The sequence below is a fragment of the Alosa alosa genome, chromosome 24 (assembly GCF_017589495.1).
Source record: "Alosa alosa isolate M-15738 ecotype Scorff River chromosome 24, AALO_Geno_1.1, whole genome shotgun sequence".
NCBI lineage: Eukaryota > Metazoa > Chordata > Actinopteri > Clupeiformes > Clupeidae > Alosa > Alosa alosa.
The window spans coordinates 22,078,152-22,105,480 of record NC_063212.1 but is presented as its reverse complement, the minus strand read 5'-3'; the positions used below and the strand labels follow the sequence as shown (position 1 = coordinate 22,105,480).

Here is a 27,329-nt window from a genome sequence, read left to right as displayed (position 1 = left end):
AGACCCAGCTGTGGTTGGCAGGGAGGATCCTCAAGGGAACGTGGCAAACCGCAGATATGCGGCAGGGGCTGGAGCCAGAAGTGCTCCACCACTACGTGGATCTCTGGTAGGTCAAGGTCTTCCACTGCAGCATCGTTATGATACATCTGGGTGCAAGCCTAGATTGTCAGGTGGTTGATCCTTTGCAGGTTCCCCACTTTGTACTAATGGAGGTGAAATGGCCAGACATCACCAGCATCACGAGGCACCTCACATCAAGTTCGTTGGGGAGAAACCTCAACTAAAAATGAGTCACCGGAATTTCACCCAGGTGCAAGGTCAGCTTGCGGTCACTGGCCTTCCCTGGTGTGACAGTCACTGACACCAAGTCAGACATTTCCGTGTAGAGGAGAGGATTTGGTGAGACGAGTCCTTCATTGAAGTTCTGAAAGACAAATTAGATATTTTTTTATCGTTCCACATTTATGGACGTATTTCTTCAATAGTATGTGTGTGTGTTATTGATTCTTATTTAGCCTATGTGTTTTTGACATGTTTATGGCTTAGTCTTAAAATGTTACCAAGGCTGTGTGGTGGCCACCTTTATGCTATTTCTCTAAAAGAACTGAACAGATTTAATGCATTGATCAAACTTTTAGGCTATTAGGCTACTGAATGCCGATATTTATATATTTGATAGACGTTTTTTGCTAGTTTTACAATGATCAAAGTTGTCTGGTAGATTTGGGGGGGGCACCTTCATCTTCAAGATACAAGGATACAAGGAAGTTTATTGTCACATGCATATAGTTACTGGAAGTAAGAAATGCAGTGAAATTATGTCTGGTGTCAGCCTATTTGTGCATTAATGGGGGTGCAGTAGAAGAGGGTTTAGTAGATTAAGTGGCAAGGGCTGCATAAAAAAAGGTGGGAGGATTGGGATTGGGTGGGGGGCACCAACAAGGAGCACCCAAGAGCAACAGGGACAAGGAAAAACTCCCTTACCAAGGAAGAAACCTTGGGCAGATCCACGGCTCAAGGGGCTAACCCAACTGCCAGGGGTTTTGGTGTGTGTGTTGGGGGATGACAGGGGAGATGGGATAGTGTGCTGTGTATGTGGGGGAGAGGGCAGTGTGCAATATGTGTGTTGGAGAAGCTTCCTCATGAGACAATGTGCTGTGTGTATTGGGGGCAGTGTGCTGTAAGTATGTTGGGGATGTGTGTTGGAGAAGCTTCCTGATGAAATAATGTGCTGTGTATGTAGGGGGCAGGGACTTACTATTGCAAGCAGAGTACTGTATGTAATGTATGTGAGTGATGACAGTGAAGATGTGTGTGTGGCGGGGGGGAGTGGAGCAGTGACTGTGTGTGTGTGTGTAGTGTGTAGGTGGGTAGGTGGGGGCAGTGTGCTGTAAGTATGTAGAGGATGTGTGTTGGAGAAGATCCTGAAGACAATGTGCTGTGTATGTGGGGGCAGTGTGCAGCAAGTATGTAGAGGAGTGCTGTATGTATGTGAAGTGATGATGTAAGTGTGTGTGTTTGGGGATGGGGGTGGGGTGGGGGTGGGGGGCAGAAAGGCTAGGCAATCAAGGACATGGGTAGATGGAGGAGAAATCAAAAAATAATAAATAAAAAGTGTGCAAAAAGTTGGAGAAAGTCAGATATGTGTGTGTGTGTGTGTGTGTGTGTGTGTGTGTGTGTGTGTGTGTGTTTTGACGTGTGATGAAATAAGAAAATAAATAAAAAAGGTCTGTAGCATAGGGAGAGGGATGTAAAAGTGCTAAACGCCTTGTAGGTGTGTGTGGGTGTGTGTGTGTGGGGGCATGAGTGCTGAGGAGTGAATGAGTGCAAAGTCAGTATAGTGTGAGTTCAGAGTTGGGAAATGTTTGAGAGTGCTGAGGAGTGAATGTGTGCAAAGTCAGTATAGTGTGAGTTCAGAGTTCAGATGGCCTGGGGATAAAAAACTTCTCCTGAGTCTCTCAGTTCTGGCTTTGTGACTACATAGGCGTCTTCTTGATTTCAGCGGTAGGAATAATCCATTGTTAGGATGAGAAGAGTCCTTCAGAATCTTTTGGGCTCTTAGGAGTACTCTTCTGGAATAGATATCTTGTAGAGCAGGGAGTTGAGTTCTTATAGTACGTTCAGCTGAGCGCACTACTCTCTGCAGAGTACTACAATCTCTAACTGTGGAGTTCCCATACCAGGTGATGATGCTACCAGTTAGAACACTCTCAACCGCTGAAGTGTAGAAGGCCTTCATGATGGATGTAGAAACTTTGAATTTCCTTAGCTGACGAAGGAAGTAGAGTCGTTGTCTGGACTTCTTCAGAACATATTGAGGTCAATTATATATTGCGTCTAGGTCTTCATCTCACCAAACTAACTGAAAAGGACACTGGATCTAATGTCCACACACAAAAAGGATACAAAATGCATAGCCTACGTTTTGACAATGTAAGTAAAGTATAGCGTGATACAGGCAAATGTAGGAATCCAACAGCTCATGTCCAGCAAGGAAACAAACGTTCAATGTTAGAACTACCAAAGAACATATTTTAGATCGATGTTGCAAACTAATTATACTTGCAATATATAATTGACACTATAATGCAAGAATGCTAACACGTAATAACACTCGTTTTTGGTTTGTTGTAATGTTTCCTGTTCAATAACGAACTCGCTGCTGTCTATCCCATTGAAATAACACGACACGCAAAGAGCTGTTTGGAACTGTTGAAGCGTACGTGAACCACGTGACCGCGTGGCGGCGACTTCAAAGAGTGTCGCAACTCTCTTTTTCTATGGCTCTGGTGCTAGCTAGCTAGCTAGCGAGAGCTTTCCAATAGCACAAACACAGTTAACTAAATTATTAGTCATTATCTAAATCAATCTGATTGCTAGCCTAGCACACATGTACTCGATTCAGATGTAAAACCTAACGTTACATTTATCCAATGACGTGACTCCTGCATTATGTTGTTCAACAACAAAATCTTTAAATAACAGTTTTTGCCTTATTATGCCATCTACCTTAAAAACAATTTCTTACCAAAGTGAGAAGACTTCTCTGCTACAGTCATGATGACCACACAGTGACTGAACTGCTGATCAAGTTCCCGCTCAAAATTACATCACTCAGGATAGTTTTGTTGGCTGTAGTCAGCTAGCCCAGTCCATGTAAATTAAGGCCGGAATATTAATTAGTCAACATTTAAATTGATATTGTGATATATTTCTAGATAAAGAGCAATCTAGAACATTATAGATATTATAGATGTAATCTATTACATCTATAATATACTGCATAATTACATACAGACTGTTTAAGACTCATTACCATTTACTTTTGTTCTAATGGATAAGCCTAAATCTACACATTGTACACAGACACCCAGGAAGACACATAAAGGCATACACAGATCATACACATATAAGTGTTATGGACATGGAGTTGGGCCATAGGTCTGCTGTTAAACTACAAAGTTATACATCAAATGTATACAGCAGAACATCAAAACATCACAGACACCAACACAAGTAAATAATGGAAAGGACGTTTATTCTCAATTCTTATAGAAAAACGAAACACCATACACACAGGCTACACACCAACAGACACTTTTAAAGGTCTTCGCAGAGACACAAGTGTCTACAAAAACAAGTGCACCCGAGGCGAAACATCACTCAGGAATATAATCACAAGTCAGTCAACTTCACACTCATACTACTGCATATCCTGATGACTTACTTGCTGTACGTATTGACTTGATTTTGAGTCTGTGAATGAAGTCAAACCTGTTAAATCTACTGGATAAGAAATTGGATTCTACTCAGTAAAGTAAAGCACTTGGAAAAACTAGTCTCTTCTTGCATAACCACACCCATTTAACACACACACACACACACACACACACACGCGCGCGCGCGCGCGCGCACACACAAACCCACATATGCACGCATACACACACTCGATCACAAACAGTCTTCCATGGCACTGGTGTTGCCCTTGTGGTTACAGCAACTCCTCAAACTGAATGAAATTGAATATGGTGCAAGGATGGTGCACTAGCCCATGAGGTAACCACTGTAAGAGAACGAGAGAAGAGGAAGTTATTCTCAGAGGTTGACCTGATGTCACATGACATGAGGTGAAAAGAGTACTGGTGGTGGCGGAAATTTTGGGAGGTGACAGTGTGACAATTAAGTGACATTATGACGTTTGAGGTCATGGTGAGTGTGACATGAGGTATTAGCGTGATGTGAGGGGACATTTGTTGACAGCGGAATATGTTTTACGACATCTTAATGGATGGCATGCCATTCGGTAACAGTGTGATGTAGAGAATTATTAACTAATAGAGAATGTTTTGGGCAATTCTTCTTGTTGTTCTGGCATGTTCCCATTGATATTGGGCAACAATTTCTCCTTTTCTCCTCTGGAGAACTTCTATCAGCAAGCAAATTTTCATGATCATCCAATCAGAAGAGATGGAACCAATTACGTAGTTGCCTAGCAACATTGGTCAAAAAGTTGCTCTGTAAATCATCACCTTTAATGTGTGGTGCCATCGTGACTTAAGGAAGCTTCTTCACTAGGTGAATCGCTACGATATCCCATATTACCATGTTCTCATCTAGGCCTAGCCTGACGAGCCAGACCCACATCAAGATGTAAGGTCTGGGGACTCACCATTCGCAGTGCTCAGTCTGAGGGGCGAGATAAACGGTTGTCTTTCAAGTTCCCTCTGCATGCAATAGGATAGCGCTACAACTCATGAGTCCCAAGCGTTTTCCCACCAGCGGAGCTAGTTGGCTAATTGTTCAAACTTTTGCCAACTTAAAAAAAAGCTTAACTCGTGTCACGCTGTTTGCCAACAGCAACATCCATCTTCTTTGTTTTCAAGTAGCAGGGAATTCACGCCGAACCTTGAGTTCTAGGCTAATCTAGGCCTATTCTATTAGTTATACAGTATATTACTGATGTTCAAAGTTTTTGGCATGGTATCGTTTCAGTATTGGTATCGAGATACTTAGGCACAGTATTGTACCAACGTCATAATTTTGGTATTGTGACAACACGACAATGTGATATGATGTAGACTGACATAGGGTGAGGAGAAATTACATAGGCCTAATTTTTGTGAGAGCTTGACGTGTGGTGACAACGTTGTGTTTAGTGTCAGTGTGGCGTGTGTTGCCATGGTTACTTACGGGAGCTTCATCCTCATGAAGACACGGGCCATGAAGAAGCTGAGGAGAACGCTGACGAAGCCGATGAAGAGCAGCAGGAAGCGGTTCAGCTTAGGGATGTTGGGTGCGTTGGAACGGTCCAGGATGATGAAACCTAGGCCGCCCATGGTGAAGAGGAAGCTCGAGGCCAGACCCTCCATGATGTACTGCCCGTTCACCCTGGAGAAAACGAACGGAGATCACAAACAAGCACATTTCACTTCTTTAAAGCACATTTTCTTGCGTCTTGCCATGTTTTAGTTAACATCATGCACTGAGACAAATACATGCATTCAAGATTAAATGGCTGGGAACAGGATATGTATTGATCCCATAACAAGGAGCTTTTCTTTATGATCATGCACTATTGTGTAGGATGAAGTATTGAAATCCGTTTTGAAGGAGAATATAACCACTATTTTAGTGCTCTGGGCAGGAACCTCTGGCTAAGTAGCCAAAAGTAGTTGGACACAGGAGCAAACGATCTGACCTGACTCACCTGTAGGCCAGGAAAGCCACGGGTCTCTGATGACCATGCTCATCAGTCATAGAGCCGACACTTGGTGGTTCCACAATTACATCATAAATAATGCCTGCAAAGAATTATATCACAATCAATGTTGAGGCGTAGACTAAAGTTACTCGAACTGCTTTAACTGCTATCAAGGCCCAGGCTGAAGTCAATCATAATGTAACGTTAACGTGCACTGTAACAGAGATGTTAACAATTCCTCCCTCAAAACGCCTTATAGTTTCCTCGTGATAAATGCAACCAATGTGTGAACAAAGACCATTACGTTAACTTTACCTGAAACCTCAACCAGTCCAGTGCATAGCATTGGCCTGTCCTCCTGAATTAATTGATCCTCAATGCTAGGCTAACACCACTTTTGCTAAAAGGCCTTTTATGAAAATGCAAAGCCCACAGCTCCCACCTTACACAATGACTAGTGTTGTTTCGCACCCGTACGACCAAACATCATGTTAAGTAAGTTAATTTGTTATGCATCAATTAAATGACCATTATAACAAGGCCAGCTTTAGCTGGCTAGCAAGCTAGCAACTGTGCATAGCGTTACAGGGAAACTTACCTCCAGTGATGAGAAAGTAAGACACAATGACCGCCGCATACACTGTCATAGCAGAAGGCATATGCAGCCATGATGGTTTTTTAAGCTTTATATTTGGACATTCCAACACGGTGAACGGAAGACTGTACAACGTTTCCATTTTTTAACAGATTCTTGCACTAACTATCGTTGCTTCCACTCAGCACAGCCACGGAGTGCAGACGTCACAGCAGCCTTCTCTACGCCGACGTGTCCAGGAAGTGTAATTCACTATTAAGCAATGTAAATAAACTGGATTCGAAGGCACAAACACAACCTAATTGAATATAATTAAATATGTATGAGAACTCACGTGAAAGATAAAAACGTACTGAAATATTGTTATGAATACATTTGTCGGATTAAGAGGCGTTTTACTATTTATTGATAGTGCATCTTCCAAGACTTTGACATGACGTCACCCGAAAAGGACGAATGAAACGGCTCCATTTTTTTCCTAGCTGAAAACCTAGCGGCCAGACACCACTGCGTAGTTGTTTGGCAAATAACTGGTAGTGTACCTTTCCGCTCACTAATCTTTCAAGCATTTACGGGCCTTATAGTTTATGTACACAAAATGTTGTAACATAAAACCTTTCATGTTAATACTGTGTCAACCACATTCTTGATATAATTGACATTGATCCATGCCAACCTACTGACTTAATGTAACATTACATGAATGGTATAACTGACTATACTGACTTAAGAGTAACAATACATGAACGGTATAACTGTATGACCGTTAATGGTTCCAGTTAAAAGGGATGTGATTTGTTGCAGAGATAGTATGCAACAAGCAGACCTATCAAACTAGGCTATAATGGGTGACCGGGACAATCCATTACTAATTCTGGGGTTTGGTGTACTTGGTGTACAGATTACCGAGTGAATCACAGCACATTCAAAACTTAAAAACCCATAAGGACCTTCAAGTGTACCACACTGATTCACCCTCTAGTCTCACAAATTAATTTGTGTTAAGTCCACCATTCGAAAGTATTCAGTGTGAAAATTATGTAGAAAAATGTAGAAAATATGCCTTTAATGTCTTACCAGACGAGGTTGTTAAAAGTAGATACTTTTATCTATTTATCTTTTATCTATCTAAAAGTAGATACTTTAAGACTTATGGTAGCTTAAGCAGTGATTCAAGAAAAACAGCAACAAACAAGCATATGGTTCCCACATTTTATTGCAGCAGTACAAATAGACATTTACTTTGACTTCTGGCTCTGTGCCTGTGCCTTGAGCACTTTGACGACGATCTTCTGCTCCTCAATGAGGAAGGCACGCTTGATCCTGGATTGGGGAGAAAATATACAAAAGCATTAGATAGGCATAGATATCACAGGCATTAGATAATCATAGAGATCACAGGGCAAACCAAAACTGAGTCTACTACAGTCACAGTTCTCACAGATAATGTTGGGCCTATATTACCATTTATAAGAGTACATTTTGCACTACTCTGAATCAAAGTGAGCTTAAAACAATTCAGTTCGGGGAGGGGGGCATTTGTTCAAACAAATATATGACAAAAATAATCATAAGATACTAACACTAGTCCTTCCGCTCATGGCAAGCATGCGTAACAGGATGGCTAATTTCAGGAACAGAAGCAGCAACATACATTATGGATTTCCAAGGGTACTTTAATACTGTGCAAAGTGCCATTTTCTTAGACCTGTTCAATGACCAACTTATTTTTGATGGTAAAACATGGTCATGTTAAGCACAGACACCACTTGCAATCAAGACTATGCAGTTTCTGAGGTTGGGGACGGAATACCCCACAAGAGTTTGAAAGTCTTCACAGCGGACCAGCGGCAGCAATATCACCAAAATATGTTGTTTTGCATGGTTATCAACATTTCTTAGAAGTACCTGGGTTGTTGATGGTGTTTGCAAGGTTTAGGCATGCTTTTTAGGTAGACGGCTCTGCAGTGACACTACCAAGTATTCTCATCTTAGCTAGTGGCCAGAATGGACAAACTCAGCTTCATGTGAAGCCAGGAAACACTAGATAGCTGGATAAAGTGTGTGTGTGTGTGTATATATACACACACACAAAAACACACAGCTCTGGACAAAATTAAGAGACCACTGCACATTTTTCTCTTGTGATTCTAGTTGCTGAGTGACATTTGGATGAGTTGACAAGTCATTTAAATTTGCAGGGGTCTCTTAATTTTGAATATGACCGTAGGATGACATCAGAAAAAAGTGCAGTGGTGTCATTTTTTTTCCAAAGCTGTATATATTATTGTCAAATGCATCTAGCTGACACTTTTATCCCAATAGGACCCATGTAGTGGCCACTGCATGCCAGCCAAGTTCCTCCGACACTATTGCCATATTACCTGCATGCCAGCCAAGTTCCTCCGCCACTACTGCCATTTTTCTTCCAGCCATTAATCAAAGTAGCTGAACCCCAATAGGCACAGCTCCTCAGCCAGGTAGATCATTCTTGAATTTCCCCTTGGGGGATCAATAAAGTATCTATCTATCTATCTAATTAGTGAGATCTGTGCAATGTGCACAGGTAGAACCAACAAGTGGTTGGACTCTCTAAAGCCGAGGTTACCCAGTTCTGCTGAGCAGTTTTTAGTCCCTCGACAGGGATTCTCAACCTTGCTCCCTTTTCATCAGTAGCCCTTGCAGCTGAGCACATTTTATACAAAAGCCATGATTTTAATTTCTCAAATGAGGTTTGCGCAAAGTCGTGAAAGTGTCAATAAATCTGGGTAGTGGAATAGAATGGAACTGATTAATAGCATAAACAACAAGAGTCCCTCACCTGTCACGCACACACTTTGCGCACATGGAACCACCATAAGCTCTGTTGACGTGCTTCTTGGTCTTGGAGAGCCTCATCAGAACCTGCGGCCTAACAGCCCGGACCTAAACAACAAAACAAACAAAAACAAAAAAGTTAGCCAGCTGATAAGGTCTCCATCACTACAGACAAGGGTTCACAACTGTAATCGACAGTAAGATGGGGGATCACATTAGCCAGCGGCAAGCGGCAGGTTTCCTATTGTTCAGCAGCGGAACGGTGGCAACGCTAGCGTTGAGCAAGCTGAGCGTTGAACTTGGTTCAACTTTCAAAGCGCAACGTGAGTGTATTCAATTGACAAACCGCTTGTGTTACTTAGGAACGAGACAAAACTTATTATAGATTATAGTCTGAGCGTTGCGTTAGCTGCTGCCGCTTGCTAATGTGATCCTCGCCTAAAGGCCTAGTCACAACCATCATCAGTATCAGCTGAGGGCAGTATTATTAATCCAAGCACCATATACCCTTTTCAGTTTTACACCTCAACATGTGAAAAATTGTTCTCAGACAAATCCAGGCCAGGCCATCTTTACACTAAATGAATGTATTGAATAGAAATAACATACTTCCACACGTTGCTATAGATACATGCACCACTATGACCACATGCTCACACAGCATGAATCATGAGCATGAGTTTGGGGCAGCCGTGGCCTACTGGTTAGCGCTTCGGACTTGTAACCGGAGGGTTGCCGGTTCGAACCCCGACCAGTAGGCACGGCTGAAGTGCCCTTGAGCAAGGCACCTAACCCCTCACTGCTCCCCGGCGCCCGCTGTTGTTGCAGGCAGCTCACTGCGCCGGGATTAGTGTGTGCTTCACCTCACTGTGTGCCGAGTGTGTTTCACTAATTCACGGATTGGGATAAATGCAGAGACCAAATTTCCCCTCACGGGATCAAAAGAGTATATATACTTATAATCACTTGCAGTAAATTAGATTAAAAAAAAAAATAGCACTACATTACAGACAGGGGTGCATAATTCTACTGTTCATCTCGAGGAAGTACTTACACCACGCAGTCTTCCTGGGCAGATGCCACATGCCGACTTGGGGGCCTTGCCTGTTTTCTTGGTGTACAGATAAACAATGCGGTTGCCTGGTGTCCGGGACCTGTAAAAGACACACAATTCAATTTAGCCTTCAGGGACCAGGTTTAGTAAGAATTGTGCAACGGTTACTGTCCAATCTCACTGCAAAAGTCCTTGTTGAAGAGTTCCATATTTGTGAAGGGGTAAAACTATACTGTAGTTTGAAAGCTTGCAGAAAATGCCTGACAAGGTCCTGCCAAAGTGCTACATTGTGTTCAACTTCATACTCCAGGTAGCATTCATAATAGAACAAAGACCAGATTCTGATAGACTGCAAGGTGGACAAGACAGTTGGTGAAAGCCATGATCAGATACCAACATCACCTCAAAAAAACTGACTTGGGCTCTCAATATACCCAGTAGAACCTGTCCACATACACATGCCAAAATGCTTCCATCACTAACGTTACCTCGTAAAGTGGGGATGCTGACTATCCCATTGGTATACAATAACATATGGACTAACTCAAAATCCACACTTGCACAGCACGTTATAAATTAAAAAAAGTTCAAGTTTAATTGAGAAAGTACTTACAGCCGAGTCTTGTTTGAGGCGGTGTTGTAGGACAACCTACGACGGTAAGTCAGGCGCTGCACCATGTTTGTGTCTGAAGGAGATGGAATGAGAATCAGTTAGGTTTCCACACATACACTGACACTTATGAAAGTGCACGTATCACGGTTGATATAACGTTACGTACGTTAATATAACTACAACACAGTCATTACCTAAAGTCCAATCTTAGCGAACAAGGAGGTAACGTTAACATGCACTCCCCGCACACACACACATTTAGCAAAGCGCTAACATTGAAATGCTAATAGTTAGCACAGCCATTCATAAATGACAAATAGCTGTAGCGAACAAAGTGTCTAAAATATCTGGACCGAGGGGCTTCAACTGAAAACTATTCAAAAAGGAATACATCTTATCTGTAGTGTCTGTCTGTATTTATGTAACTCAGAAAGGCCTCTCTTATTGGATTCATCATTCCCCGGCATGAACCAAAGTACTAGACAAATTAAGATGAGGCATTGCCCATAATAACACAAAATGTCATAACCTAGAGATTGAGCTTAATGTATTCTATCTGTATAAGCAGAAAAATTACAGATACCGCACTTCAGAAAGGCTGATTATCTTGGATAACTTGGACTTTATTTTCCGTAGAAAAGAGATCCGCCATACCTGCAATCGCCGCAAACGGAAGAGGAAGAAATTAGCGCGAGAGTTGAAAGTTGAAAACCCCACGACAGAGGAAGTATTCTTTCAGTATTCTATATAAAAGTCTTTCTCAGTCACATTTTCTTTTATTTATAAAATTATTGTTTTTAATCTGTGTTAACCTAGGTTCACAAACACTTAATATATTGTTATTACATCATAATTTAATTGAAATAAATAAATTACCTTTGTCAAGTTAATTTTGAAAGAGGTGTTTGGAATTATTTATTACTTTTATTTTGAAATATTGAAGTTGCGACGCAATTTCTCACATGTCACTCGGAATGATGGCAACATTGTAGTTGTTGTGTGGTCCAATACATTGCTGAAAACATGGTTAAAACGTTTGAATTCAAGTTTAGCGACAAAGGCAACGCTCTTCCTGAGGGTTTTTGGTCTGCCGTGGATGTTTGGATAAAGAAGCCTCACGTTGTCAATAAGCGGCTATGTGGCGTTATACAGACTGAAGATAGAGATGTAGACGTGGGAGAGTTTAAAGATTTCTTGTCCAAATTGACACAATGTGGCACTGATGAACTCAGCGAAGTGGTCTCCTTTTTGGATAGTGGCACAGACCACGATAAAGGCCACTTGATTAACAGACAGTTGTCTCTTACAGTCAGGACAATTATCCCCAAGGTAAACACATACGGGACCCATGCACACAAGGAAATAATACTCAAAGGTAACTGTCTATTTCCTCTGTGTTTATTTCAGTTTTAGTAATGTTATAGATTCTGTAAACTTGACGTGTTTATCTTACTTCACCTCCAGATGTCGGAAGGCAAAGAGTGTTTTTTGTGCCCATTGAGCAGGAGGATGGGGATAGCCATCTGCTCAAGAAAAGTAACATGTACCAGATTCAGCTTCATGGGGTAACAGATGAGGACTGGTGAGTCTAAATGCAAATGTCTTCATGCATGATTTTGTACTAATTACTAATTATTTTTCTACTAGCGATACAAATGTGTCTGAGTGGAAAGTGTGTTTTATTTGCTTACTTTGCAAAGTCAGTTGAATGCAGCACTTTCACATTTTCTAGCCGTCACATCAGTGCAAATTAAGACAGCTGTTATCATTTGTACCAAACGCCACTCCGCCAAGTGAGACCTCCAGACACCTCTTCAGCCAGCATCTTACAGCATCTCCCACCTCCACTAGGATGCTGTCCCTCCATGTTCCTCACCCTGAGGAGTGGCTGAGCAACGGTGTGGCCTACCCCAAACTGCCCTGGCTGGACAGCGAGCTCCTGCCCAAGCTGGCACGCTGGGCCACGGAGAGTCGAAGCAGCGAGTTCAAGAGCACCCTCTCCCTCATCTCCGTGCAGAAGTACAGCCTCCAATACCAGCAGCTCAAGGACAAGTACAAGGAAATGGTGAAGGTGAGAGAAGTGCTGAAGAGGAGGAGGAGGATCACAATTTACATACGTTTATTTTCATCCAAAGCCACTTACAAAATGAGGAATAACATTCCAGCTACATTGCACAGTAGACTGCTAGTACTACTACAATAAATAGTGCTACCAGAGGATGAGAGTGCAGAGGTCTTAGTAGCCTACTAGTAGTCTAAGTGAAGAGTTCAGATGCAAAACCCTCTAAATCCGTCTGATCACTTTTCAGTCTAAGTGTGGCGGAAGATGAAGGAGGGAAGAAAAATAAAGTAAATAAATAGATAAAATAGGAATCAGCACAAGTAACTTCACCCAGTCAAGTTATCTTGTTGCACAAACTTGTTACGAACTAGTGAAATGTTTATGTTATGCTTCTTAGTAGACACATTTGTCTGAAGCGACTTACAATGTTATCAATAAACATGAGGAGACAAGACCAGGCAAGTTTATTTAATACAGCGCATTTCATATAGGGGGAATTCAATTATGCTTTGCATAAACAAAAACAATGAATAGTAAACAAAAGCATACAAGTGCAATAGTTTAAAATAGGTTAAAAAGTAAAATACATAAAATACAATAATTTAAAGACATAAAAACATAGAGTGCAACTAATTATCAGGAAGTGCATTTGATTAGTTAGCAGAAACCATCTGAGAACAGTTTGGTCATTTGAAACTGACAACTGAAGGGCTTTTTTTGAGAGAGAGATGTTTTCTCTGCTGTAATTAAACAGGAGTGGTATTTTTTTAATCAGGCAGGAAGAAAGACTACCACATGAATAATGAAATGAGGAAGAATTCTCAAACATGTTTGATGTCTTTTTAAAATAAAGGAGTTGTACAGTATTCTCTCTGAAGTCCCGATGGGATGAACTGAATTAATTTGAACTTTCTCTCCTCAAGGTTTGGCCTGAAGTCACAGACCCAGAGAAATTTGTCTATGAAGATGTTGCCATTGCCACATATTTGCTGGTACGTAACCGCATTCTCTAGCCTTGCAGTAGAGCAGTATTTCCCAAACTGTGCTGAAAGAAAGAAACTGAGAATGAAAAATCATTTTTGACCATGACACTTAGTAATCCAAAACACTTTATGTGTGCACATCCAAAAGCAGGTGCTGGATAAAAGTAAAAAGTATTGTCGTAGAAAATCTCAAGGAATATCCGCACACTGGCTGCCCTTTTACTTGTTTATTTGAAGTGATACTTCTGGTGATACTTCAAATAAACAACTTGAGATTTTCTATGGCCATGAACCTTACCCACCCACCCCCTTTGTCATGCTGAATAGGGGAAAAAACTACAGCACTGAGCAACAGACGGTAGAATACAATCAATAATTGAGCTAACATTATGACATGATAAATATCTTGCGTAGGGGCAGTGCCATTAAACAGCAATTATCAAACTATTTTGTCACTATTGTATGTTTATTGTCACAGTGGTGCGCCGTGAGATTTTCTCATAGTACATAGTGTGTCGTGAGAGATGTTTGGGAAACGCTGTTATGGAGGTGGTGGCTTCCTCTGCAGCTGATAAGGCTCACATCCGAGCCAGTTCTGGGCCAGAGGCCAAATATCTCTGGCCAAAGTGGAATTAAAAAAAAAAAAACATTTCTTTTGTATGTATTTATTTATTTATGTGGAACCATTAACAGTTGAAATGGTCGCATGAGGCATCTCAGAGCCCAAGGCCCTAGCTTCCCTCGAGCATCACACAGCGATAGTAGCAAAGAAAATTCCCTTTTAGCGGGGAGAGACCTTGAAGGGGGGGCTGTCTCCTTTTAAGTGGGCGACATATGGAAGAGATAGAGTGAAAAGATGGAGAGAGCGAAGGATGTGATGGGAGAGAGGGCGAGGAGAGATGATGAATTAGCCTCAGTCGTTGACTCGCATATTTGTGTGAGTGCACTCTGTTGAAGGTCACCACCGTTCAGGTTATAATCAGTCGGTGATGCTTTTGGAGTCAGTTTATGAATGATGAATAATTTGTCAATTGACCTTCAAAAAGCATCTAAAGACTCGTCCGTTTATCTTGTAACTAATTAATTCTCCTTACAGAATCATAGTTTGCAAATGTGTATGGTTATTGTTATTATTCTCTTAAATCCTACTTAGTCTATTATTAATATTGGTATTTTTTTATTTAGGCTATATGACTTTACTTTTAACTGTTAATTTTAATGTTAATGTGATGTTTATTGATGTCATTGTAAGTCGCTTTGGACAAAAGCATGTGCTAAGAACATAAACATATGATCAATGGATTCCTCAGGTCATGTGGGATGAGGAGCGTGCTGAGAAGGGGCTAACAGGCAAACAGTCGTTTGTGGATCTTGGCTGTGGCAATGGACTCCTGGTTCACATTCTGACCAATGAAGGGGTACGTGTAGAGTCACACACATTGCAAAATGTGTGGGGGGGGGGGGACAAGGTAAAGACATCATATAAGTTGCATAGTAATAGGCCAAACATTGTTTGATCAACTTTTACAAATTATAGCAGAGTAGAGTATCCACATCGTAAGTTGCCACAGGATGCTTGTGCTGGTCTTGAACGTTTGAAAAAGAATGGAATTATGACAGTTCTGCAGTCATACTTGGATGGAAAGTATGGAAATTTGGGTGAAATGTCTTAAAAAAGTCTGAATGGTTTACCCATTGTAATACATACATAGATACATACACAAATAAACTCAACAATTCACAAAGATGACAAAGATCAGAATCTTAACAAAAAGTGTAGATTTGTTTTGCAAAATGAATGATCAGTCAGGAAAGAAATATTTAATGTGTTTTCTCTTCGAAAAGGGCAGGTGCCAGTGAAAGCCACCGTCAGAGCCTCAGAGGTTTTCCCCGGTGGCTCTGTTGTATACATACGTGTACACAAGTACTGTTGCACGGGTTCACAATGTCATGTCCTTACGTTGCAGCATCCAGGAAAGGGCATTGACGTACGCAAGCGCAAAATCTGGGACATGTACGGCTCGGAAACACATCTAGAGGTTAGTGGGCTTATGAAACCTTCATGTGGTGGTGAAATGAGTGGGGAGGTCTTGTACCGACCTTAGCATAATGTTACCATGGGACTGTTGAGTTCAACATACAGTACATATCGTAATGGAGTGATGCCCATTGGGCTTTTACTTCAGATTCTAAATAAACCAGTTATTGTATTGTGACCTGTCTTTACTGAAGTTCTTTACTAAAACCATTCTTCGAGAAGTGTTTTCTAAAGCCATTCCTTTAGATTTTAAGTGTTTTCTGTCTGGTTTATGTCTGGCTCTGAAGAGGTACTAAAAGGATCTAAAATGCATAAACGTACTCAGTGTTTGCAAGACTAAGGAGGCTGAAGTTTGATGTCAGGCTATTCTGACAGAGGCACTCTGAGAGCTTTGCAACAGGCAGGCCATGCATTATGAAGATTTGCACTTGAGTGCTCCTGTCCCGCATGTCCTCGGCACAGCCTGTTCCCTGTCCTCAGGAGTTTCCCGCTTTTTCACCCTCCCCCCTCTTGTTCTCTGTCCATCTCATAGTCTGACCTTCTGTATCTCATCGTCTCGATCTCTCAGTCTGTCTCTCTCTCTCTCTCTATCTCTCTCTCTCTCTCTCTCTCTCTCTCTCTCTCTCTCTCTCTCTCTCTCTCTCTGTCTCTGTCTCTGCCTGTTTCCATCTCTAACCCCACCACCATCCCTCTCTGTTTTCATATATATCTATCTATCTATATATATATATATATATATATATATATATATATATATATATATATATATATATATATATATAATATATTTCATAGATATATTACATAATCCCCCCCTTTCTCCCTTTCTCTGTTTTCATAGCTAAACTTCTCTCTCTCTCTTTCTCTCTCTCTCTCTCCCTCTCTGTCATATTCTTGATCTCCTCCCCCACTTTCCTCTTTCTGTCCATGTAATTGGGCTTCCTCTTCTTAAAAAAACAGCCCCCCAACAACACAGCCCATCCTAACACCATCTATATTTCATGATGTTGCTCCACGATGAGTTCTGGAGGAGCAGTCAGTCCAGCTGGACAGTCAGAGCTACGGGCCTCCTAAAGTGCCTTTGCAGTAGAGAAGAGCAAGAAGGTAGGGTGAGAGACAGACAGTTTGAGACACACAGTATGCTGACTAACACAGAGATCAATGGGTAGATATATGGACAGACAGATTGAGATTGGCAGACAGACGGACAGGTTGATAAAATAGATGGATGGATAGACAGATAGATAGATTGAGAAGAATGTGCTGAGAAACACAGAGATCAATAGGTAGATATTAGGACAGACAATTTGAGAAGATAGATTGGTAGATATAGAGATATGCTGACAAACACAGTTTAATTTAATAGGTAGATATTAGGACAGACAGATTGAGATTGGCAGACAGACGGACAGGTTGATAAGGTAGGTGGATGGATAGACAGACAGATAGATTGACACACTGACAGATATACAGGTTGACAGACAAATGCTTTATTCAGGAACAATGTGTTTCACATTCACATTTGTTTCGCCCTTATTTATTTTTTCAGTCATTACTCTCTCAAAAATGCCTTGGAAGCCATGTTTGGGCATGAACTATTATGAAACTATTAGGAAAAAAATATGGAGACATGGGATTTGAACAGAAATATATTCACAGGCCTTGGTTTTGGGATACACTCATGACATAGGCAAGGTTTGAACAAAATCGGAGACAGTGCAGCAACAAACTTCAAATCTCATTTGACAAGGAATGACGCACTAAATAATTTAAAAAGTTTAAATACTTGAGTTGAAATGAGTTATCATGCTGTGAGGGGATTTATTTTTCAATTCCATCTCAGAGAATCCTAATACGGGATTATTTGTAATGGAGATTGATTAAAGTTCCTGGCGACACAGAGGCGACACCCCCTCAGACCACAATTATCAGGCCGTGGGGCGAGGATCAGCGGCGTTGTCGGAACTCCTATCGGTCCTGCGAATGAATGATTCAGAAAGTCATTACGGCACTATGGCCAGCCGTAATGAAAAGTACTCCTCTGGTTTGTGACGCTGTGTGTGTGTGTGTGCTGGCCATGGCTGCCGGTGGGTTATTTTAGGAGGCGGCAATCTCGCCAGGCGAAGGCTGTTTGTTCCCACACGCTGACTGGCTGATTGGAAACCATTCCGATGAGCTCACACCGTGGATCCCCCTCATTGCCGCCAGGCAAGTGTTTACATTTACATTTTACGGTCAAAGAAATCAGTGTGTGTGTGTGTGTGTATGTGTGTGTGTGTGTGTGTGTGAAACATGGGAAGTGTTTGTAAGTTCACATCTTGCATCCTCCACATCACAGTCAAAGAAATCAGCCTGTGTGTGTGTGTGTGTGTGTGTGTGTGTGTGTGTGTGTGTGTGTGTGTGTGTGTGTGTGTGTGTGTGTGTGTGTGAAACATGGGAAGTGTTTCATGTCCTGTATGCCCCCTCATCACAGCCAGACAAATGTGTGTCAGAGAGAGTGGTGTGGGAGGTGTGTGTAAGTTCATGGTGTCCACTCATGGCAGCCAATTAAGTGTGTTTGTGCGTGTGTGTGTGTGTGTGTGTGTGTGTTGGAAATACTAGTGCAGTACCCATTCAAACATGCAATTCCTGCAAAAAAAACCTGTAGCCCAATTACATGCCCGCAGGTAGGTCTGCTTTAAAAATAGAATGATAGGGAACAACATAATTCCAGCTAAGCATTCAATAATGAATACTGAATATTATATTATAATACATTATAATGAATGTGCAGTGAGCAGAATGTAATTTAAACATTTTTTTACAGATCAAAATGACATAAGCCTAGCTGTTTTGATATAGAAGACAAACCAGTTTGTGGAATGATGCATCATCGTATGAAATTTCCCACGATGTGACTCAAAAACAATCTCTAGTAGCCTAAAAGGTGACATCACGCTTTGTCTGCCAGTCGTTGTCTGTAGCTGGTGGTTGTGTGTGGCTGATATACAAGGATACAAGGATACAAGGAAGTTTATTGTCACATGCATATAGTTACTGGAAGTAAGAAATGCAGTGAAATTATGTCTGGTGTCAGCCTATTTGTGCATTAATGGGGGGGGGTGGAAAAAGTGCAGTAGAAGAGGGGTTTAGTAGATTAAGTGGCAAGGGCTGCATAAAAAGGTGGGGGAGGATTGGGATTGGGTGGGGGGCACCAACAAGGAGCACCCAAGAGCAACAGGGGCAAGGAAAACTCCCTTACCAAGGAAGAAACCTTGGGCAGATCCACGGCTCAAGGGGCTAACCCAACTGCCAGGGTCTTGGTGTGTGTGTTGGGGGATGACAGGGGAGATGGGATAGTGTGCTGTGTATGTGGGGAGAGGGCAGTGTGCAATATGTGTGTTGGAGAAGCTTCCTCATGAGACAATGTGCTGTGTATTGGGGGCAGTGTGCTGTAAGTATGTTGGGGATGTGTGTTGGAGAAGCTTCCTGATGAAATAATGTGCTGTGTATGTAGGGGGGCAGGGACTTACTATTGCAAGCAGAGTACTGTATGTAATGTATGTGAGTGATGACAGTGAAGATGTGTGTGTGGCGGGGGGAGGAGTGGAGCAGTGACTGTGTGTGTGTAGTGTGTGTAGTGTGTAGGTGGGTAGGTGGGGGCAGTGTGCTGTAAGTATGTAGAGGATGTGTGTTGGAGAAGATCCTGAAGACAATGTGCTGTGTATGTGGGGGGGGCAGTGTGCAGCAAGTATGTAGAGGAGTGCTGTATGTATGTGAAGTGATGACAGTGATGATGTAAGTATGGGGGTGGGGTGGGGTGGGGGGTGGGGGCAGAAAGGCTAGGCAATCAAGGACATGGGTAGATGGAGGAGAAATCAAAATAATAAATAAAAAGTGTGCAAAAAGTTGGAGAAAGTCAGATATGTGTGTGTGTGTGTGTGTGTGTGTGTGTTTTTTGGCGTGTGATGAAATAAGAAAATAAATAAAAAAAAGGTCTGTAGCATAGGGAGAGGGATGTAAAAGTGCTAAAAGTCTTGTAGGTGTGTGTGGGTGTGTGTGTGTGTGTGTGTGTGGGGGGGCATGAGTGCTGAGGAGTGAATGAGTGCAAAGTCAGTATAGTGTGAGTTCAGAGTTGGGAAATGTTTGAGAGTGCTGAGGGAGTGAATGTGTGCAAAGTCAGTATAGTGTGAGTTCAGAGTTAGGATGGCCTGGGGATAAAAACTTCTCCTGAGTCTCTCAGTTCTGGCTTTGTGACTACATAGGCGTCTTCTTGATTTCAGCGGTAGGAATAATCCATTGTTAGGATGAGAAGAGTCCTTCAGAATCTTTTGGGCTCTTAGGAGTACTCTTCTGGAATAGATATCTTGTAGAGCAGGGAGTTGAGTTCTTATAGTACGTTCAGCTGAGCGCACTACTCTCTGCAGAGTACTACAATCTCTAACTGTGGAGTTCCCATACCAGGTGATGATGCTACCAGTTAGAACACTCTCAACCGCTGAAGTGTAGAAGGCCTTCATGATGGATGTAGAAACTTTGAATTTCCTTAGCTGACGAAGGAAGTAGAGTCGTTGTCTGGACTTCTTCAGAACATATTGAGTGTTAACAGTCCATGTTAAGTCTTCAGTAATGTGGACACCAAGGTATTTAAAACTTGTGACTCTCTCTACAGGTTGCCCGCTGATCATTAGTGGGGTGTAACTGTAGTTCTGCTGCTGCCTTCTGTAATCCACTACCATTTCCTTGGTTTTATTGATATTCAGTGTCAAGCTGTTAGATTGACACCACTGTGCCACCTCATCAACCTGATCCAAGTAGAACTGTTCATTGTTGTTACTAATCAGGCCCAAGATCACTGTGTCATCTGCAAACTTGATGATGGAGGTATGACTACTGTTGGCTTTGCAGTCATGTGTGTAGATGTTGTACAGCAGTGGACTCAAAAACACAGCCTTGGGGAGCACCAGTGCTGATGGTTAATGAGTCAGATGTCAGACCCCCACTCTAACCACTTGTGAGCGGTTGGTGAGGAAGTCAAATATCCAGTGACACAGGGTGGTGTTCAGTCCTAAGGCCTTCATCTTTGTGACCAAGGTGAGAGGTACTATCGTGTTGAATGCTGAACTAAAGTCAATGAACAGCATCCTCACATAATTCCCATTCCCCTCCTCCAGGTGAGTTAAGGTGGTGTGCATGAGGTTTGAGATGGCATCCTCTGTAGACCTGTTGGCTCTGTAAGCAAATTGGAGGGTCGAAGGAGGCAGGGAGGGATGAGCAGATAATGTTTTTCACAAGCTTCTCAAAACACTTCATCACTGTAGACGTCAGGGCTACTGGGTGGTAGTCATTCAGACATGATGGACTTTTGTTTTTCGGTACTGGAACAATAACAGACTGCTTGAGGCAAGTAGGAACTGTCTCTTGAGCCAATGATGTGTTAAAGATATAAGTGAACACAGGAGCTAACTGAGCAGCGCAGGATTTCAAAACCCTGTTAGAAATTCCATCCGGTCCAGTAGCTTTTCTACAATTTACCCTCCTAAAGGCATTGCTCACATCGACCTCAGAGACACAGAAAGGTGCATCCTCATTTGCTTCACATGCTGCAGCTAGTCCAATATAGTCTGTGTTTTTCATGTCAAAGCGAGCATAAAAAGCATTAAGTTCATCAGGGAGGGCTTTACTCACATTCATCCATAGGAGGGGACTTTCTTTCAAAGCCAGTGATGGTTCGGAGTCCTTTCCACACTCGTGCTGGATCACCCTCCAAGAAATCAGCTTCAACTCTGTCTCTATAGCGCCGCTTAGCATCTTTAATTGCACTACGTAAACTATAAGATGCTGCTTTGTAATCCGTCATATCCCCTGAAATAAGCCCAGCATTATAAGTCATGGTGCGTGTCTTTAATGCCGTTCTCACTTCTCTATCCACCCATGATTTCTGGTTAATATGTTCTTAAATTCGGGACCTGGACCATTATCGCTCGTTTTAATTTGGGACCGTTTGTTTATTCAAAGTCTAAAGACAGTCTAAAGAAGCCTGGGCTATTCAAAGTGTCATTGTATTTACGTTGTTTTGAATAGCCAATTCATACCTGTGTTTGTTGGCATGTTGCAAAAAACCTGCAGAATACAAAGGCATTCTTTATTGTTGAGGTCAGACATGATAATCTTCCAAACATGACTTTCTGCCCGTGCTTTGCACAGATTCATGCTGCCAAAAGTTCAGCCCTCTCTGTCTCTGGTCCTGTGCTGTGCTGTGTGAGAGGGGGAGTGGCGACTAGAGAGGCAAAAGCCAATGTGTGCTTCTTCTACAGATATGCGAATAACACACACACACACACACACACACACACACACACACACACACACACACAGACAGAACATTCCTGTAATTTTTTAGATTGATTAGGACAAATTGGTCTACATTTCCTTGAGAAGACACCAGGGGGAGATATTAGGCCAAGGCCCAGGGAATGTCTGTGTGAGAGCCTGTGTGTGAGTATGAGAGAGAGTAAGACACTGGATGTTTTAGCTGCTGTGTGTGTGTGTGTGTGTGCGTGTGTACGTGTGTGTGTGTGTGTGTGTACGTGTGTACGCGTGTGTGTGTGTACGTGTGTGCGTGTGTGTGTGTGTGTGTGTGTGTGTGTGTGTGTGTGTGTGCGTGTGTGTGTGTGTGTGTGTGTGTGTGTGTGTGTGTGTGTGTGTTGTGTCTTGAATTTCCCCTGGGGATCAATAAAGTATCTATCTGTCTATCTATCTTGTGTAAGAGAGTAAGACATTGGGTGTGTTCTGACTGTTGTGGTGTATATCTCTGGGTGTGGGAGAGAAAGATGCTGCTTTCGAGATGTCTCGTAAATCATTGTACACTCACCCGTACAACATGTACCAATGAATGGCTTTAGGAACGCCTTTCTCTCGAGCCACGAGGGGCATTAGCAGGAGGCTAGTCATTGTTATTGTTTTATGCTACATGTAGCCTCTAGCTAAACGGCTGGAAAACAAATTGTTACATTGTATTGCAGGCACAGCAAGACCGTGCAATGCATGAATTGGTGACCGGATTGAAGCAGCAATGTAATCAAGTGTGTAAGAGCATTACATCGACTTTAACATGACCAACACAGTACACATGCAAAAAAATACATGTCATCTCATCTCAACTATGGGCGCAGCCATGTTTGTTGTAAGGTCGTACGTCCACCTCAGGGTACCCTCAAGTACTCCGAGGTAAAGTGGGCGTGCCTGCCCAAAATGCCGCAAGAAAGCTGGGTAATTTACACTTTCCAACTCGGGCGACGGATTTACGAGACATTTACGAGACATCTCGAAAGCAGCAAGAGTGAGTGTGTGATTCTCTAAGGCTGGACCATGTGAGTTGATTGACACTCAACCTCATTAGTTTGTCTGCAGACACCTGGTTATTCCTGTTAATAAAGCCACATTTATTGGGGTTTAAAAAAAGATCATATTTTTAAATGTATCTTAATCTCACAATGAAAACAATGAGAAACAATCCAACTTTGTAGGGAAAAAATACCTAAAGAAATTATTATTATTTTCAGCAAAACACAGCTAAATGTATGCTGTAGATAAATGAATAACGCTTGCTGCATTTATACGGCATGTTTTACTCTTCCATTCCGACACCTCAAAGCACTTTTACAGAGTAATGCTTCACATTCAACCACCTACACACACATTTACCGGTACACACCTACATTTGCACAGCCTGTGTTTGTGTTGTGTTTGAGTTCAGGTTCACTCACGGTCATGTTTGGTGTGTTTTTCAGATTGCCCTTATTCCTGTTGGTATTTGTGTTTTGTTTGAGTTCAGATTCACTCACAGTCCTGTTTGGTGTGCGTTTGAGTTCAGATTCACTCACGGTCGTGTATGGTGTGTTTTCAGGTCGTCCTTCTCCTGTCGGTACTTTGTTCTCCCGTGCTGTTTCTTCGACTTCTTTGGGAAGTATCAGCGGAGACAGTGTAAGAAGTCTCAGTACAAAGAGTACATTGAGTTCATCGCAGAGGTCAGCACACAGTGTGGATTCGACACTGAGGAGGACTGTCTCAGGATTCCCTCCACAAAACGGGTACGTATGGTGGCCCTTCTAAACAAAAAAATATTTGTATGTTTTTTTTTATTTTTTGTTTATTTTATGAGACATTGTGAGTGGTGTTGGTGTGCTTGTGTTATGTGTATGTACTGTAAGTATGTGAGGCCATGCCCAGACTGTGATTGTGTAACCTTTACCTTGGTTAACTTAAAAGGCTGAAGACTAACTATATAAGATTATTTATTATTTTTTGATAGGACATCAAGGATTGGCTGTTCCACATCCTCTGTAATACAGTATATGGTCTATACATGTCATGGTTATGTCATTATTCCCTTGATTAGCTGTCAGGACCTAAGACTTATCACATGAAGGCTCACACAGACCTCAAGAATAGCAATTTGCGTTGGTCTTGAGTGTGGAATTACATGTGAAAAAACCGAGCCGGTCACCCTCCGTCGGTGACCTTCACCGCGGCATCTGCCGGCAGCAGAGAGAGATTAAGGGGATTTGAGGCCAGTGAAAGTGTGTCTGGAATGAGAGACTTGGTCAAGGACAGCTTTATACTTTCTGCAATGCAAGATCGTGTGGGTCCACCACGGACTTCCAAGTGATGTGTATGTTGTAATCAGAGGGTGTATGTTGAGTTCTGTAGACTTCCATGTGCATGTGTATTCCGCAGACAAGTGATTACGCTACAAGTGGCAGTGGGCGGGCTCTGCGGACTCCCAACTGGACTATAAAGTAGTGTAATAACAACAACTATGTATTGTTCCATTTTGTCCTCAACTATCTGTGTGCGTGCATCCACATAGAAGTGTACTGTAAATTCAACTGACGTCTAAACATATCATTTAAAATATCTAAACTCTAAATATACTATAATTTAACATCAACGTACCACGGACGGCAGATGAAAACTAGCTTGTACGGCTAGCTCTATACTTGGCTTATTTAAATCAGCATGTTAATTAATGTACACTGTCCCTTTTAAATAAATAAACAAACAACAAATAAAGGTAGAGAGGCAGTATGGAGGTGTTGATGCTGGGAGAAAGCCAGCGGGGGTATACTGCCGAACGAGAGGTGCCGAAGTGGCACCTTAAACCTAAATGTCCAAGGTGCGTTCATATTCGGCATGCAGAGGCAAATGTTTGTGGCTATCGCCTTGCTGCTTGACATCTTGTTTACAGTTGAAAGCAAACAATTGACCATTTGTACCCAAATGTAAAAGGAAAAGAAAAGAAGCCAAACACGACTGTACTCTGTTTGCCACACACACACACACACACACACTCTGGCCTTAGCTCTGGTGCATCCCTGCCAGAGAGAGACAGACAGAGAGAGACAGAGAGAGAGAGACAGAGAGAGAGTGTGTGTGATTGTGTGCTTATGCCCACTTAATTACATTCAGGCATTAAGGCATCTCTGTTGATTCACCAGTGATTGCACCTGCATATTTCTCAGCTGTGTGTGTCTGTGTCGGGTGTGTAGGTGGTTGATGTTCACATGTGTGTCTCAGCTACATGAATAACTTGGGGTAACACATGTACCACATACTAGGTTGGTCACGACAGCAAGTGAATGCATGTGTGTGTATGTGTGTGTGTGTGTGTCTGAGACACATCGGTAGTTTAAATGTGTTAATACATTTGTGTGCGTCTGTGTCTGTGTGTGTGTGTGTGTGTGTGTGTGTGTGTGTGTGTGTGTGTGCCGCTTGTGTGTGTGTTTCTGTGTTTGCCTCAGTACCAGTGCATCAGTAATGTTTTCATGTGTGTCTGTTTGTGTGTCAGGTATGTCTGGTGGGAAAGAGTCGGAGGTATGCCGCTTCTGAAGAGTCGTTAGCAGAGGAGTGGCGACGGAACCTCCTTAAATCGCGCCAGTGCCCCCCCTCAGCTCCCCCGGGTGAGCACCATCTCCATGGCGACGGTGACGGACAGGAGGAGGGCGGTTGCCATGACGCTTGGGGCAGCGGAGGCTTCCAGCCCCGGGAGAGGACAGAGGTGGTGCGCAACTGCGGAGGGTTGCCGCGGGAGTTTGTGGACGGGGTGGTGCTTCATGTGGCCAACACACTCCTGGGCCTGACAAAGGAAGAGAAGGAGAAGGAGGGGGAAGAGAAGGAAGAGAAGGAGGAAGAGAAGGAGGAGGAGGAGGAAGAGAAGGAGGAGGAAGAGAAGGAGGAGGAGGAGGAAGAGAAGAAGAGTGACAAAGACACCTGGAACACGGGAGGTAAAGAAAGAAAGTTTGTGACAGAGGAAGGAATGTGGGAGAGAAAGAGGGATAGAAAGAGTGATGTGGTCTATTAAAGACTGTGACTGTGTGTGGGGGGGTGCAGTATGTGTGTGTGCAGTACGTGTGTGTTAGTGTGTATCAGAGGAGGTCCAGCGTACGTATGGCAGAAAACGTTTTGTGTTTGTGTTAGAGACATAAGTGTGTGTGTGTGTGTGTGTGTGTGTGTGTGTGTGTGTGTGTGTGTGTGTGTGTGTGTGTGTGTGTGTGTTACAAAGATCAGAGGGGCCTCTCCTCCACAGGTGTGTGTGTGTGTGTGTGTGTGTGTGTGTGTGTGTGTGAGTTTTGCTCCCAGCAGGAAAGCACAGGTGAAAACAACATGGCCACCTATCTATTTGATCCACTCACACCTGTCCCACCGTTTGTAGGTCAGCAGAGAGGGGGAGAGAGAGAGAGAGAATGATAAAGAGAGAAAGGGAAAGAGAGAGAGAATGATAAAGGGAGAGAGGAAGAAAGTAAAGGGCGAAAGGGAAAGGCAGAAAGAGGGAGGGAGAGAGAGAGAGAGAGAGAGAGAGAGAGAATGATTAAGGGCGAGGGGGGGTGAGGCCAAAAGACAGTGGTGGATAGAGAGAAAGACAGAGAGAGAACGATAAAGAGAGAGAAAAAATGTTGGAGAGGGGGTAGGGGATGGCTCAAATAGAGACGAGAGAGAGAGAGAGAATAAGAAAGGATGGAGGGCCCTGGGAGAAAGGGATGATGAAGGCAGATAGAGAGGGTGATGAGTGATAGAAAGAGGAAAGAGACACAGATAGAGGGGGAATAGAGTGCAGATAGATAGATAGATAGATAGATAAGATAGATAGATAGATAGATAGATAGATAGATATAGATAGATACTGTAGATAGATATAGATAGATACTGTAGATAGATAGATAGATAGATAGATAGAGAAACTAAAAGGATGACAAATCCCATCAGAGAGTGAAAGAGGAGAATTGGAAATTTGAGAGCAGGTGTCACGTAGCAGCTCTTCACAGGTACCCATTGATCACACCTTGCCCAGTGTTCAGTACTGAGTACGGTCTAGTGGACCCGCCCTGTGTGCTTATCTTAGTGGCCCATCCATCTGAAGCACTCTGTCAACAGGCTCCCTCTTACTGACCTAATAGGTGCTGCTCTGTCTCCAAACATGGCACTGAT

At 42.6% G+C, this 27,329-nt stretch overlaps 3 protein-coding genes across 4 annotated transcripts in view; 1 reads left to right on the top strand and 2 right to left on the bottom strand.

The window, feature by feature from the left end:
* Nucleotides 1-3,521: 3,521 nt before the first annotated feature.
* On the bottom strand, nt 3,522-6,620 carry ostc (oligosaccharyltransferase complex subunit). Its single transcript, XM_048236612.1, has 4 exons — nt 6,300-6,620; nt 5,708-5,801; nt 5,191-5,388; nt 3,522-4,063 (listed from the first exon to the last, which is right to left on the bottom strand). Exons 1-4 carry the CDS (start codon nt 6,436-6,438, stop codon nt 4,045-4,047), a joined length of 450 nt encoding a protein of 149 aa, XP_048092569.1. The 5' UTR covers nt 6,439-6,620; the 3' UTR covers nt 3,522-4,044.
* Nucleotides 6,621-7,494: 874 nt separating this feature from the next.
* On the bottom strand, nt 7,495-11,505 carry rpl34 (ribosomal protein L34). The gene is made up of 5 exons (XM_048236611.1): nt 11,435-11,505; nt 10,781-10,853; nt 10,168-10,267; nt 9,118-9,221; nt 7,495-7,619 (listed from the first exon to the last, which is right to left on the bottom strand). Exons 2-5 carry the CDS (start codon nt 10,843-10,845, stop codon nt 7,535-7,537), a joined length of 354 nt encoding a protein of 117 aa, XP_048092568.1. The 5' UTR covers nt 10,846-10,853; nt 11,435-11,505; the 3' UTR covers nt 7,495-7,534.
* A 239-nt stretch (nt 11,506-11,744) lies between these two features.
* The window catches only part of trmt44 (tRNA methyltransferase 44 homolog), a 40,600-nt gene continuing 25,015 nt past the window's right edge, over nt 11,745-27,329 (top strand). The window contains exons 1-10 of one of the 2 annotated variants that reach the window (XM_048236957.1): nt 11,745-12,155; nt 12,245-12,362; nt 12,632-12,851; nt 13,766-13,834; nt 15,136-15,243; nt 15,793-15,864; nt 17,965-18,071; nt 23,752-23,935; nt 25,693-25,989; nt 26,068-26,128. In XM_048236957.1, coding sequence (XP_048092914.1) covers nt 11,804-12,155; nt 12,245-12,362; nt 12,632-12,851; nt 13,766-13,834; nt 15,136-15,243; nt 15,793-15,864; nt 17,965-18,071; nt 23,752-23,935; nt 25,693-25,989; nt 26,068-26,128 — 1,588 coding nt within the window. In that variant the 5' untranslated portion in view covers nt 11,745-11,803. Of the gene's footprint in view, nt 12,156-12,244; nt 12,363-12,631; nt 12,852-13,765; nt 13,835-15,135; nt 15,244-15,792; nt 15,865-17,964; nt 18,072-23,751; nt 23,936-25,692; nt 26,016-26,067; nt 26,129-27,329 lie in introns of both variants that reach the window. The other variant, XM_048236958.1, reaches the window with a different exon arrangement.

Coding starts and splice junctions, on each gene's coding strand:
- ostc (XM_048236612.1), bottom strand. CDS start 6,438: ATGGAAACGTTGTACAGTCTTCCGTTCACCGTGTTGGAATGTCCAAAT. Junction 5,802..6,299: donor TTACTTTCTCATCACTGGAG/GTAAGTTTCCCT, acceptor AATTCTTTGCAG/GCATTATTTATGATGTAATT. Junction 5,389..5,707: donor GTGGCTTTCCTGGCCTACAG/GTGAGTCAGGTC, acceptor CGTTTTCTCCAG/GGTGAACGGGCAGTACATCA.
- rpl34 (XM_048236611.1), bottom strand. CDS start 10,845: ATGGTGCAGCGCCTGACTTACCGTCGTAGGTTGTCCTACAACACCGCC. Junction 9,222..10,167: donor GCCCAGGAAGACTGCGTGGT/GTAAGTACTTCC, acceptor TTTGTTGTTTAG/GTCCGGGCTGTTAGGCCGCA. Junction 7,620..9,117: donor GCAAAGTGTGTGCGTGACAG/GTGAGGGACTCT, acceptor TCCCCAATCCAG/GATCAAGCGTGCCTTCCTCA.